Genomic DNA, 12,187 nt, shown 5'->3' with positions numbered 1-12,187 from the left:
CCATCCAATAGACGGAAGACATATGGAATATTTGCAATCTTGCCCGCCACATGTTATAAAAGAAATGCAGTAAGTTAGACAATAATTCCATATGTCCTATGTTTATTGGATGATACACCAACCACGTGGTGTACCCGAAACATATAAAAATTTCTTGTTATTATAGGCTTTTAGTCCCCTTATTACCCAAAAAAAAATTAAAAAATTTAAAAATTAAAAAAAAAAAAAAAGATCTAAAACTAAAAGAAATTCAAATCAAGGGATGATAATACCGTCCAATCTAGCCGCCACCCCTACCACCCTTTTCTCTTCTCTCTCCTCTCTTTATCCGAGCTACTTTCTGCAGCAAGACCCAAAGGCACCAACTTCCCTAGCCACATCCACCTCCTGAACATGAATCCTCCCCACCCCTGAGCTCTCTCTCTCTCTCTCTCTCTCTCAAACAACCCCTACTGCCCGACCATGTCCTAACAAGATCTTCCCCAACTCCACCATCCCTGGCCATTTGTCCCATCCGAAGCCACGCCATCCAGATCCTCTAGCCCACTCTGGTCGTCGCCCCACTTCACACCCCCCAAAAAAATCGTTGAGCAGCCTCCCCCTCTCCCTGATTCCTGTTTTTCTTTTCTTCCTAAAGTTATGTTTTGGTTTTCATGAAGTTTCAATATATTTTTAAATTAATTCAATTTCTAAAATCAATTTCAAATAAGTTTATAGGTTTTCAACAAAAAAGAAAAAGAAACAAAATATCATTTATATTTACTTAACAGCAATTTAAACGGAATGAACCACATTGGCTACCGATCTTAAACAAGGGGACCAAATTGGCCAAATTAAAAATACAAGGATAAAATTGGCCAACGTGGACTATTTTAACTTTTAAGCCATATACCTTGAAGCTCTTTAAACCTGCCAAAGTTCAAAATCTCCTGCATGAAAAGAAAATACGATAACAAAAGAAGGAGATAAAAAAAAAAAAAAAAGGGTTATCTACAGTAGACGTCCCTGAACTTGGCCCCCAGTTGCAATTGGGTCCGTGACTTTTTTTCGTGCCAATTACTTCCTTGAATTACTTCCTTTAACTGGACAAACAGTTGCAATTAGGTCCTGTCATCCAACTCGGTCAATTTGTCTGTCAAAATGAGGGGTAAAAGCTTCCTTTCGAGTTTGAAGACTCTCCTTCGTTCAAGGGCTTTAATGGTGAAAGATTCTAAATTAATTCCTACATCCATTACAACCATTTGAAAGATCTTTTCAAATTCAACATGTGTCATTAATTACACCCCCACATAACACGTTAACTTGTAAATAGGGGTAGTTTTGGAATCCGAAAAATATAATAAATCAGATTTTAAGCTAGATTAGATAACTTGCTTACTTGGATCCAAGTCATCGGGTTTTATTTGAAAACATTGGGTATTTTAAATAGAAAAATAAAGGAAAGGTTTGCAGGTGATTAAAAATGAATTTTATGGATCTAAGCTCAAAGATGACATGTAGATGGAAATTGCATTGCATAAGGTAATAGTATAAAGGATTCCAAGTCCAGGACATAAAATATTACAAGAAATATTTTCTTCACAAGTAACTTGAAAGACATTGGTGGTGCTCTTTTCTCCCTTGGGGTTTCTTCCGTGTAGTTTTCTTAGAAAGGTTTTAATAGGCCATTGTGTTCATGCTTGTCTTTTTGTATGGATTATTGGAATATAAATGGAATCGCTTTTGCTCTCAAAAAAAGAAGAGCTTGTGCCACTATCCATACAAGAACCGGTTGATAAAGAAGAGACATACCACGGCTCGGTTATTTGGCTTTGATCATATTCCACCTCTGCAAAATTTTGTTGGACACCAGAAGCTTTAACTGACAATTGAATTCCCTCCAACTCTACTGCCACTTCTTTCATAGTAGGACGCTTTCTTCCATTCAAATTCAAGCATGCTTTTGTAAGATTAGCAACGGCCACAATCTGGTCTTTTCCACCATCCTTCATAACTTGAGCATCAAGAATAGCAAACAAATTATTATCCTCCATGGACAGAAGGAAATAAGTTGCTAGGCTTCTGCTTTCTGGTGACCTCATGAACGAAACTGGTTTTTGTCCGGTCAAGAGCTCAGCAAGGACGACTCCAAAGCTATAAACATCACTCTTCTCTGTAAATTGGCTAGATTGGAAGTATTCTGGGTCCAGATAACCAAATGTTCCACGTACTAGTGTTGTAAGGTGCGTTTGGTCAATGGAAATTGACCTTGAAGTCCCAAAGTCTGCTACTTTGGCTCTGTATTTTTCATCCAAGAGTATGTTAGAAGACTTGACGTCCCGGTGGTAAATTGGAAAGGAAGCTGCAGAATGTAAGTAGGAAAGTGCTCCTGCAACTTCGATTGAAACTCTTAATCTCGTTTCCCATGTAAGAGGGAACTCCTCATTCTGGTGATGAATATATTGAAAAAGTGTTCCATTGGGTATGAATTCATAAACCAAGAGGGGAACTTCGGTCTCTAAACAACAACCCAATAGCTTAACCACATTCCTGTGGGAAATTTGTGAGAGAATGACAATTTCATTAATGAACTGTCCAACTTCACCTCCCTCAACTATTTTGGACTTCTTGACAGCAACAATTCTTCCATCCGCCAACATTCCTTTATAAACTGTACCTTGGCCTCCCTGACCAATAACTCTGTCTGCATTAAAATGGTCCGTGGCTTTCTCTAGCTCCTTGCAATTGAACAACTTAACCTTCTCAACATTGAGTTCACCGGAAGATAATTGTTGCTCCAACACTAAACCACCATTTTGTCTAAAGAACTTCTCTTTGCGTTTCATATCTTTCCTTTTCTTTATGACTTTGTGCGCCCACCAGATGCCAGTTAGCAGAAACAACAGCCCAAGAACACTGCTGGGAACTGTATAGTTCAATGAAACAAGAAAGGATATATAACTCGGTCAAGAGGATGTTGTTTCATATATATATATATATATATATATATATTCTCTAATACGAACGTCCTTATTGTTTCTAACCTCCGGACTACTTTTTTTTTTTTTCCTGCTTTATGCACAATATATATAAGGGACTACTTTTCTTGGTATTGTAGAATAGAAATCATGCTCTGCCGCTACTAAAAAGTCAAAAATGACCTCCAGATTGGGCTTTTTCTTCATTGGTGGCCTGTAGAGAGAACTTGGAGGCTGTTTATGTATTTCAGTGCCTTTTTGTTAAACGATAATAATATTGAAAAGAAGAGAGATGCACAAAACAAAATGGAAATTGTTTCCTTTCCATTGGATGAATGAATTTATTCTAATCATGTAAAAAAACAAAACGAGTTCAGACATTAAGAAGTATTCGGACGTCCGCACTAGAGAATAGTTCAAAATATATATACTCTTAGTGGGGACGCCGGCAGTGGAAAGGAAGCCATTTACTTTTTGTTTTGTGTATCGCTCTTCTTTTCAATATTATTATCATTGAAAAAAAGGCACTGAAGCACATAACACCCTCCAAATTCTCTCTACAGGCCACCAATGAAGGAAAAGCCCAATCTAGAGATGATGTTTGACTTTTTAGTTTGACTTTTAAGTATTAGCAGAAAGAAGGCAAAAAAACAAGTAGTCCGGACGTTAGAAAAGAGAACAACTCTCTCTCTCTCTCTCTCTCTCTCTCTCTCTCTATATATATATATATATGTATTTTTTTCAATTTAGTCATCAATAATCAAAGGATTAGTGCAGGGGCATACCTATAATGGCTAGAGTAACTCGTGATGATCGTTGATCAGGCAATTGACACTTAAACCCCCCAGGATAATTGACGCAAATGCCGGAACCACATCTACCGGGATCGTCGCATTCATTGATGTCTGATTTTTAATTGACAAATGGAAGGTAAAAGTTTTGGCAGATGATAAGAAAATATAATAAAAAATGAATGAGTTATTTTTATACAATTCCACTCATCATTTTGCCATGCAAAAGGTTGCCATGAGAAATTATAGAGTGGAGAAAGTATTAAGAAATCAGTAAAAAAGGAAAAAATTCATGAAAAAGAAATAAAGACTTTTGAAGGTTGGACAATGGTAGCTAGAAGTTTACCTTGACATCCATGAAGAAGATAAGGGTTTCCATGGTGGCCCTTTGAGCAGAAACATTGGCTGCTGCTGCATTCCGTACTTTTATCATCTCTCCAATTATTTGTTCCGTATATATCTGACTTGGTATAATTCAAACCAAATACGTGCCATTCCAGCACCATAGGAACGTAGTCCATTTCATAAATGGCAGAAACATTTGTTGAGTTTGATGTAAACCAGTCATGCTCTACAAGGAAGGCATACTTGCATGTCTGTCTGTCAGCATTTAATAATAATGCTCCAAAACGAGTACTGAAGGACCTGAGATATGGAGTAATGGTGGTCTGGCAGCAATTCATCCCGATGCAGCTTTTCGTTCGTAGATAGCTAGTACTTGTATAATCACATATGGACAAGCAGCCAGCAATTGTTGAACCATCTAAGGATGTCATCAAGGCGACTCCTCCACAGCTCAATGAAGTAAATCTGTTTTTCTGGGAGAACACAAACGGGCTTCCTTCCAAGTTAGGCGTCTGGCGGCCTACTGGCTTGTTACTGCAATTAGAGAAGGTAATAGGGCTTTTCACCTTTAGTGTGCCTTCAACAGAAATTTCCAGCACCTCCAATCCGGTAACGTTCATGAAAGCTCTCGATGGGTTGGTTGAGTTGTCACATATTATTTGGAACCAGTCACCAAGGTAGCAGCCATCTTCAATTCCAAAAGGATATGGGATTTGAGTGACTAATCCGCATTGCGATGAACAATCAGGCTTTGCCAAGGATGTTTCTTCTGATGCTACCGCACTCATATACCACAAGAACAGAGTAATTTGGACAATGTTCATTCTTCTGCTACTTCTTCTTCCTCTCATTAGTTTCTTGACGATAAACATTACAAATTGAAAGAAAAAAAAATGCAGGAAGATGCTGAGGTAGTTCCTTTTATAGATTACATAAATTCAAATTCCCATTAAGAGTTGGGCTCATAATAATGAGCTAATTAATACAGTTATTGACTAGTGGGCATTACCATATACGGACAAATTGAGGTCACAAAAATAAAATGATCCATCGCCTCCAACACAGAATACATCGGTTCAGTTTTTAAAATAGAATATAAGTCACGTAATTTTTTGTCACATTCTGGGATCGACTCCAGTAAAGACGATATCGTCCACTTTGGGCCTCTCTCTGCTCTCACGGTTTTGTTTCTAGGAACTCATGAGCAACTTCCCAATAAATCGCCATCATGGGATTGCTTCTACTAACTCGCTTAACCGGAGTTCCCATGACTCAAGCCAATGAATTCTCAAAAGGTCTCGTGCTAAATGGAGGTGGGCATATACATATAAGGCACATCACTCTCTCTCCGTTGATTGACGTGGGATGTTACATTTTTAACAGTAAAAAACACACAAATTACTAAATGCATATTTCATGACTTTTCCAAGTCAAGTCCACTCAAGATTTCAAATTTTCCAAATTTTGTTTGATTCTGACATTGTCCAAACGTATAGATTAATCAAAAACATATATTTTTCCAAAGGTGCAGTAAATGAGGAAAAAGCTCTTCCATAGTTCCACAATTTACAAGACCACCTATTGATGTAGTACGAAGCAATAATTGGTTTTGGCGAGGACTTTTGTTATCATTTGACTCCTGTAGAGAGGTATAGCTAATTGAGCAGCCAAACTTGACCGATACATATAAGAGCACTTCCACCCCAAAGGGCAAGGACAAGGTAAAGATAAGGCCAAAACTGCACATTTGACGAAAGTATATATGGCCAAAACTGCACATTTGACGAAAGTATATATGGGCAAGACTGCACATTTGATCCACTCCTTTCTCATCTTGAATGCCATCCTCTTCACCAATACGGGTGCGTATATAAGTAGTCAATTCAATTATAGTAGCTTCAATAATTTACTGTATTCTTTTGTAGATAATGAATTATAATTACTAGCATATACTAAAAGACTCCTAATATTTACTTGTTATTATAAAGGTGGACCATTTTGGAAATGTTATACGTTTTCTAGCTAGCACAGAGATACATATAATTATGTACTTCAGATTTTACCCATTGATGCATGTAGATGTTCAAGCGCATATATTCCTACAAAAGCGTACATACGTATGTATACGGCTCGTGATCTTTTTTGTATACATTTTTGTTTAATATAATGTATTTTTGTGTGTATTTTTACGTAAGAAGCAAGCCGTGAAGGATGCAGTAGCTCACGACTAAGCATAGTGTGGCATGGTTCATGTTGGAATTCAGGAAAATGTAACTAGAAATGCAAGAATTTGGAGGCCGTAATCCATGGGCAATGTGAGATGTTACCTGGTCCTAAATGCTTCTGCTACCATAGATGTTGAATGCAATGAACATATATTTCATACATGACTATTAATTTTTATTTAAATACACTAGTTAATTTCCAAAATGCTACATTAATTTGCTTCCTAAAGGGATTTTTCTTTATAGAATTCAATTCAATTTTTAGTACATAAATTCAAAAGCAAAATGCTACATGACGATAAACATTACACATTGAAAGAAAAAAAAAATGCAGGAAGATGCAGAGGTAGTTCCTTTTATAGATTACATAAATTCAAATTCCCATTTAAGAGTTGGGTTCCCATTACATTCCTTCTTTTATTTTTCTGAAGTAGACCACCTATTGATGTAGTAAGAAGCCAAAATTGGTTTCGGTGACGAGGACTTTTGTTATCATTTGACTAGTGTAGAAAAGTATAGCTAATTGAGCTGCCACACTTGACCAAAAGCAGAATGGATGGAATAGGGCTGGATGGAATGTTGCTATTTTTATCGTTTGTGGAAATTTCAAAAGCGGAAGTTACTGGGTATTTGATCACGTATTCAAATTTTCAAAAGCAAAAGCAAACCGACATCCGCACTTAGATTTCCTAGATTTAATTTGGATGGATCGTGGAAGTACACATTTGTCTACATGGGAACATGAATTTTGGCAATCAATCACAAGACGATACATGGATCATGAAACTTAGATTTCCTAGATTTAATTTGGATGGATCGTGGAAGTACACATTTGTCTACATGGGAACATGAATTTTGGCAATCAATCACAAGACGATACATGGATCATGAAATATTTTTTAGATCAAATAATTATGCTAATCAAATCCGATTTAATTAGCCAATTATAGCCAATTGTCCTAGATTTACGATAAGAATATCTCCCCAAATTAAGGATCCGATTTCTTGCAAATCTCCTTAATATTATCATGTCATTTAAGGAAAAGAATAATTTCATTCCATATGGAAATTGTTCCCTGCAAATCCTAGCCGACAAGGACACTCTATAAATAGATGGTTACACTCCACACATGAGGTAATCCTTTTCTAACCCGAAAAACCCTAGAGAAGCACTCTCATTCTCTCCCCCTCAGGCCACTATCTCTCATCTCCCTCAAGGCTCCAGACACACCCTCACACACGGTTCTTGCCGCCTAGCTCTCCCCATGAGAGAAAACTCCTTCATTTCAATATTTGCCGCATCTTCCAAGATCCCTTTTACTGACTTAAGCATCAGAGGGCCTTTGGCGAACAAACCCCCGGGTGTACTCAAAAGACAACTTTGTTCTGGTGGCAAAGAAGGATCAAGGCAAATGGAGATCTAAACAAGGCATGCTTGAAAGACAACTTTCCATTGCCAAGAATTGTTCAACTCATGGATTCAACTTTCGGTAACCAACTGCTCAGATTTATGGACGTCTACTCTGGCTACAATCAAACCATGATGCACGAAGACGACAAAGTAAAGACTTATTTCATAATTGAAGAGATGCATATTGCTACAAAGTCATGCCCTTTAGGCTAAAGAAAGCTGGAGCAACTTACTAGAGGCTCGTGAACAAAATTTTCAATGAGCATATCGGCAAGACTATGGAGGTTTACGCAGACAACATGCTGGTTAAAGGTCCTCAGCGAGTAGATCACATCAAAAACCTCACCGAAGCCTTCAACATGCTCAGAAAATACCGCATGAAGTTGAATCCAGGCAAGTGCACATTTGGAGTCTCATGTGGCCGATTTTTGGGATACTTAGTCACCCAAAGGGGCATCGAGGCTCTCCCCAATCAAATCAATGGCATCCTCAACATGAAGTCACCTGCCACAATGAAAGAAATACAAAGCCGCAATCAACCAATTTCTTTCGAGGTCTACCGACAAATGCGTCATTCTTCAAAGCCTTAAGGAAAGGACAAAGAGACAAGTGGGATTAAGAGTGTGAAACAGCTTTGCAAGACTGAAGGCATATCTCACTTCACCTCCCATGCTCTCAAAACCGTAACTAGGCAAAGACATATTCATCTACTGGGCAGTGTTCAACTAAGCTGTCAACTTAGAACTCATCCGAGAAGAGCTCGAACACAACATCCGGTATTCTATACATCAAAAGCTCTCCTCGATGTAGAGACGAGCTATCTGAAAATGGATAAGCTCATTTTGTCCTTTGTAGTTTCTACGAGACAGTTAAGACCCTACTACCAAGCTCGTCATGACAAAATTTCCTTTGAGATCGATTATTCATAGCCCCGACGCTTCTCATTGACTCATGAAATGGGCTATCGAATTGAGTCAATATAACCTCCTCTACTGATTGAAGGCTACTATAAAAGCCTAGGCTTTAGCATATTTCTTTGCGAATTCACTCCATTAGATAAAGAAGTGAAGCTGGTCAACAGAAACAAAGAAAGATCTAGAGCAAACGAGTGTGGAAACCATTCTAGGGTAGATCACAAGCCCAGAAAGCTCTGAGCATAGGCTACTTCTAGCCTACCAGTTGCCAAGACTCGACAGAGTATGTCAAAAGATGTCATCAATGTCAACGATACAATCCAATTCCTAGTCTACCCACTGAGGTGTATCATTTGCAAAATAGCCCATGCAATGGGCCATTAACTTAGTGGGTATCATGCCACCGACTCCTGCTAAGAAAGAAATGATGATTGTGGCCATGACTACTTTACTAAATGGGTCGAGGCCGAAGTCCTCCCCTCTACTAAAGAAGCCGATATGGAATAATTCATCTGAAAGAACATCATCTATCGCTTTGGCTGCCCATAGTCGCTGGTCACAGACAACATGTCACAATTAATTGGCAAGCAAATCACCGGATTCTTTGTGAAGCAACATTTATAAACTCTAAGATATCTGCAAGGCAATGGCCAAGTAGAGGCCTCTAATAAGATCGTGATGGACTGCCAGAAGAAAAGGTTGGAAGGGGCCAAGGGAAAGTGGGTAGATGAGCTGACTGGAGTCTTATGGGTTTATCGCACCACCAAAAGGAGATTGACCTGTGAAACCTCATTTTCCTTAGCCTATGGAACTGAATTAATTATTCCTCCTTATATCATCGTTTCATCCATGTGCGTCGAGGTGGGCAACATTGATCAAAACTGCAAGCGATGAAACTCAACTTCGACTTGCTTGAAAAGGAATGAGAGAAGGCAAGATGCAGCTTATCAGCAGCAATAGATGTCCTGCTATAATAAGAGAGCTAAGTTCAGACAATTCCAACCTAGGGACCTTGTGCTAAGAAAAGCCTTCGCTATAGCACATAGAGAAAGATCGAAAAACATAAAACCCAATTGGGATGGTCCCTACGTGATCAGCTGACCTTCGGGCAGAGGAAGCTACATGCTTGACACTATGGAGGGAAAAGAAGTTTCGAGATAGTGGAATGCATATCACTTCTGGAAATATTATATGTGAAGCCTCAACTCAACTCTTTAATCCCCAACACATGACTAAGTTCACTACACTTCAATTCAAAAAAGAAAAGTTATTGTTGATGTTTTCGAGTTGTTCATACAGTTGTTTCCATTCAATAATGCGATATAATCACACTAGCATCAATGCAGGTTAAAAAAATTCATTCAATGAAGTGTTTGAAAAATATTCACCCGCAATAAAGGAAGGCACCATTTCCTTAAGGGTGGGTAAACATTTCACCCTCAGTAAAGGAAGGCACCCTTTTAAGGAAGGGTGGGTAAACATCTTAGCATCCTCAGGGAGATGTTCTAGGCGACTAGTTAACCCTTTAACTTAGCCAAAAGACGATGAATTCGAGAGGTTTTTCAGTACCTGAACAGAATATATGTCCTTTCAGTATGATATGCATCTCCTTGAGACCATATACTGACTTAGACTTAGGCATGGTTAGCTCCATCCTTTTAGTATAATACACATCTTCTTGACATTTACGGACTTAGGAGTCATTTCAGCATGATCTATACCTCATTCAGACCATTTATTGACCTGAAGCGTTAGATGTTCTAGAACCTTGAATATTCATTTGACAAAGCAACCACAGTCCACCAAAGCTGTAACGCACGGCTACGATTGTCCACCCAAGAGGCCAACAGGTCCACCAAAACGACAACACACAACTTCGGCTACATTTGTCCACCCAAGCAGCCAATAGGTCCATCAAAGCAGCAATGTACAGCTTCGACTATAGTTGTCCACTCAAGAGCTATTAGGCCACTCAAGCAGTCCACAAACTCAACACAAATTTTGGTTAAAACATTAACTGCATTTTCTATTGCAAAGTAGCCAAAGTTCAACAAAAAAGGGATAGTCAACAAAGACTAGTACTTCAAGAAAAATAAAGCTACAAAGTAGGAAAAATATAAACAATATTCATTTATTACAAGACTTTAGCAAGTGACTCTTGGTCAGCAACCCCCTCAACTCTAGTTTAATCAGCTATGCCCTCCGCAGTTCGATCCAGCTATGTCATCTGCTCATCAGTTGTAGTCAGCTGCTCATCAATTGTGACTGCATGCTCACCAGCTGTGGCCACGAGCTCATCAACCTCGACTACTTGCTCCACAGCATCAACCTCTGCCTTTTTAGTTGCGTCATCCTTGGTTTCATCTTCCTAGACTGCAAGCTCATCGACCACAATCTCATCACCTACTCGCTCATCAACCTTCTCCATATCCATAACATTAACCTGCTCACCTTAAGCAGGGGGAATCTCTAGGCATAACAATTCGACATCCTCATCTTCAAAGGAGTGATAAGGAGCATCTCCTCTCTTGCAATCTAAGTAGCCCGACTTGTAAGCATGAACAATGACTTCGGACTTGGATTCATGAGCAGCTTCTCGGTAGGCATTAAACTTGGCCAGCAGCTTAACATAGTTGTGGCTCATGTTAGCAACTCATGCTCAAGATGGAAGTAGGCATCTTTTCTCTCATGGAGAGTAACAGCAGAGGAATTGGGTTCACCATGCTTCAGAACAAGGGCAATCTTTAGTAGGGACATGTTTCTTTTCAAGTAATATATTTTCATCTCCTAGCGCGATTGCTCGGTCGAGTACAGGCCAGTTAGAGCATCATTCCTCTTCTCCAACTTGACAAGCTAAGCAGAAGATAGGGTAATAGCAAATGAGCTCCAGATAGCCTCAGCAGTGAAAATCACTCATTTTTTTAAGCAAAGCAAAATTCTAAGCTTTACTGGAGAAAGGCTTGAAAATATGCCAAGATCTCCTACTTGACGTAGATGATCAACTAGTCCAACACAAGCAAACGAGCTCGATAAGAAGTTCGTATTGAGCAGATCAGATATGCACGCATCCCAAATAGAGCTAGGCTTGTCAATCTTTGGGCCATCACCTCGTGCACTTGTTGAAATTTTCGCTTGAGCAAACGACTCCTTACCTTTCATCATAGCAGCCATTCTCGCATTAAAGGGAGTCATCAATACTGGACCAACTCCATACTTGGCTTTCTGTAACTTTGCAGATGGCGCACGCTTGCGAAGAAAAGAAGCAGCCTTCTGAGTTTGATCCTTATCCTTTAGCTAATTCATATGACTCGAACCTCCTTGAGAAAGTCAGCAACTTTTTGCTTCTTGGCAAACGAACAAGGCTTGGTGCATATTTATAAGGCATATCTACAGTTTTGTGTTTTTCAACTGAAGACTTTAGCAGAATATCCCGAATGTTCTACATGCCACCGACCTTCTTAGTGTCAACACCTACGAAGTGCTTAACCTTGACAGATGACGAAGGAGCAGTTCCCGTTTTAGTCTTCTCAGTAGACGGGATCTC

General features: G+C 39.1%; 1 protein-coding gene across 1 annotated transcript; it reads right to left on the bottom strand.

Moving 5' to 3' along the window:
- Nucleotides 1-1,497: 1,497 nt before the first annotated feature.
- On the bottom strand, nucleotides 1,498-5,009 carry LOC103322492 (wall-associated receptor kinase-like 8). Its single transcript, XM_016792541.2, has 3 exons — nucleotides 4,095-5,009; nucleotides 3,743-3,862; nucleotides 1,498-2,905 (listed from the first exon to the last, which is right to left on the bottom strand). The coding sequence occupies exons 1-3, from the start codon at nucleotides 4,963-4,965 to the stop codon at nucleotides 1,674-1,676; spliced, it is 2,223 nt and encodes a 740-aa protein (XP_016648027.2). The 5' UTR covers nucleotides 4,966-5,009; the 3' UTR covers nucleotides 1,498-1,673.
- Between the last annotated feature and the right edge of the window lie 7,178 nt (nucleotides 5,010-12,187).

Source organism: Prunus mume, linkage group LG2, assembly GCF_029339155.1.
Source record: "Prunus mume cultivar Tortuosa linkage group LG2, ASM2933915v1, whole genome shotgun sequence".
In the NCBI taxonomy this organism is placed as follows: Eukaryota; Viridiplantae; Streptophyta; class Magnoliopsida; order Rosales; family Rosaceae; genus Prunus; species Prunus mume.
This window is presented reverse-complemented; position numbering and strand designations above follow the sequence as displayed.

Excerpts from the sequence above, each read along its gene's own strand:
- LOC103322492 (XM_016792541.2), bottom strand. The coding sequence starts at position 4,965 with ATGTTTATCGTCAAGAAACTAATGAGAGGAAGAAGAAGTAGCAGAAGA. Across the intron at positions 3,863-4,094 it reads TCTTCTTCATGGATGTCAAG|ACATCAATGAATGCGACGAT; the intron begins GTAAACTTCTAG and ends ATTAAAAATCAG. Across the intron at positions 2,906-3,742 it reads AGTTACTCTAGCCATTATAG|TTCCCAGCAGTGTTCTTGGG; the intron begins GTATGCCCCTGC and ends TGAACTATACAG.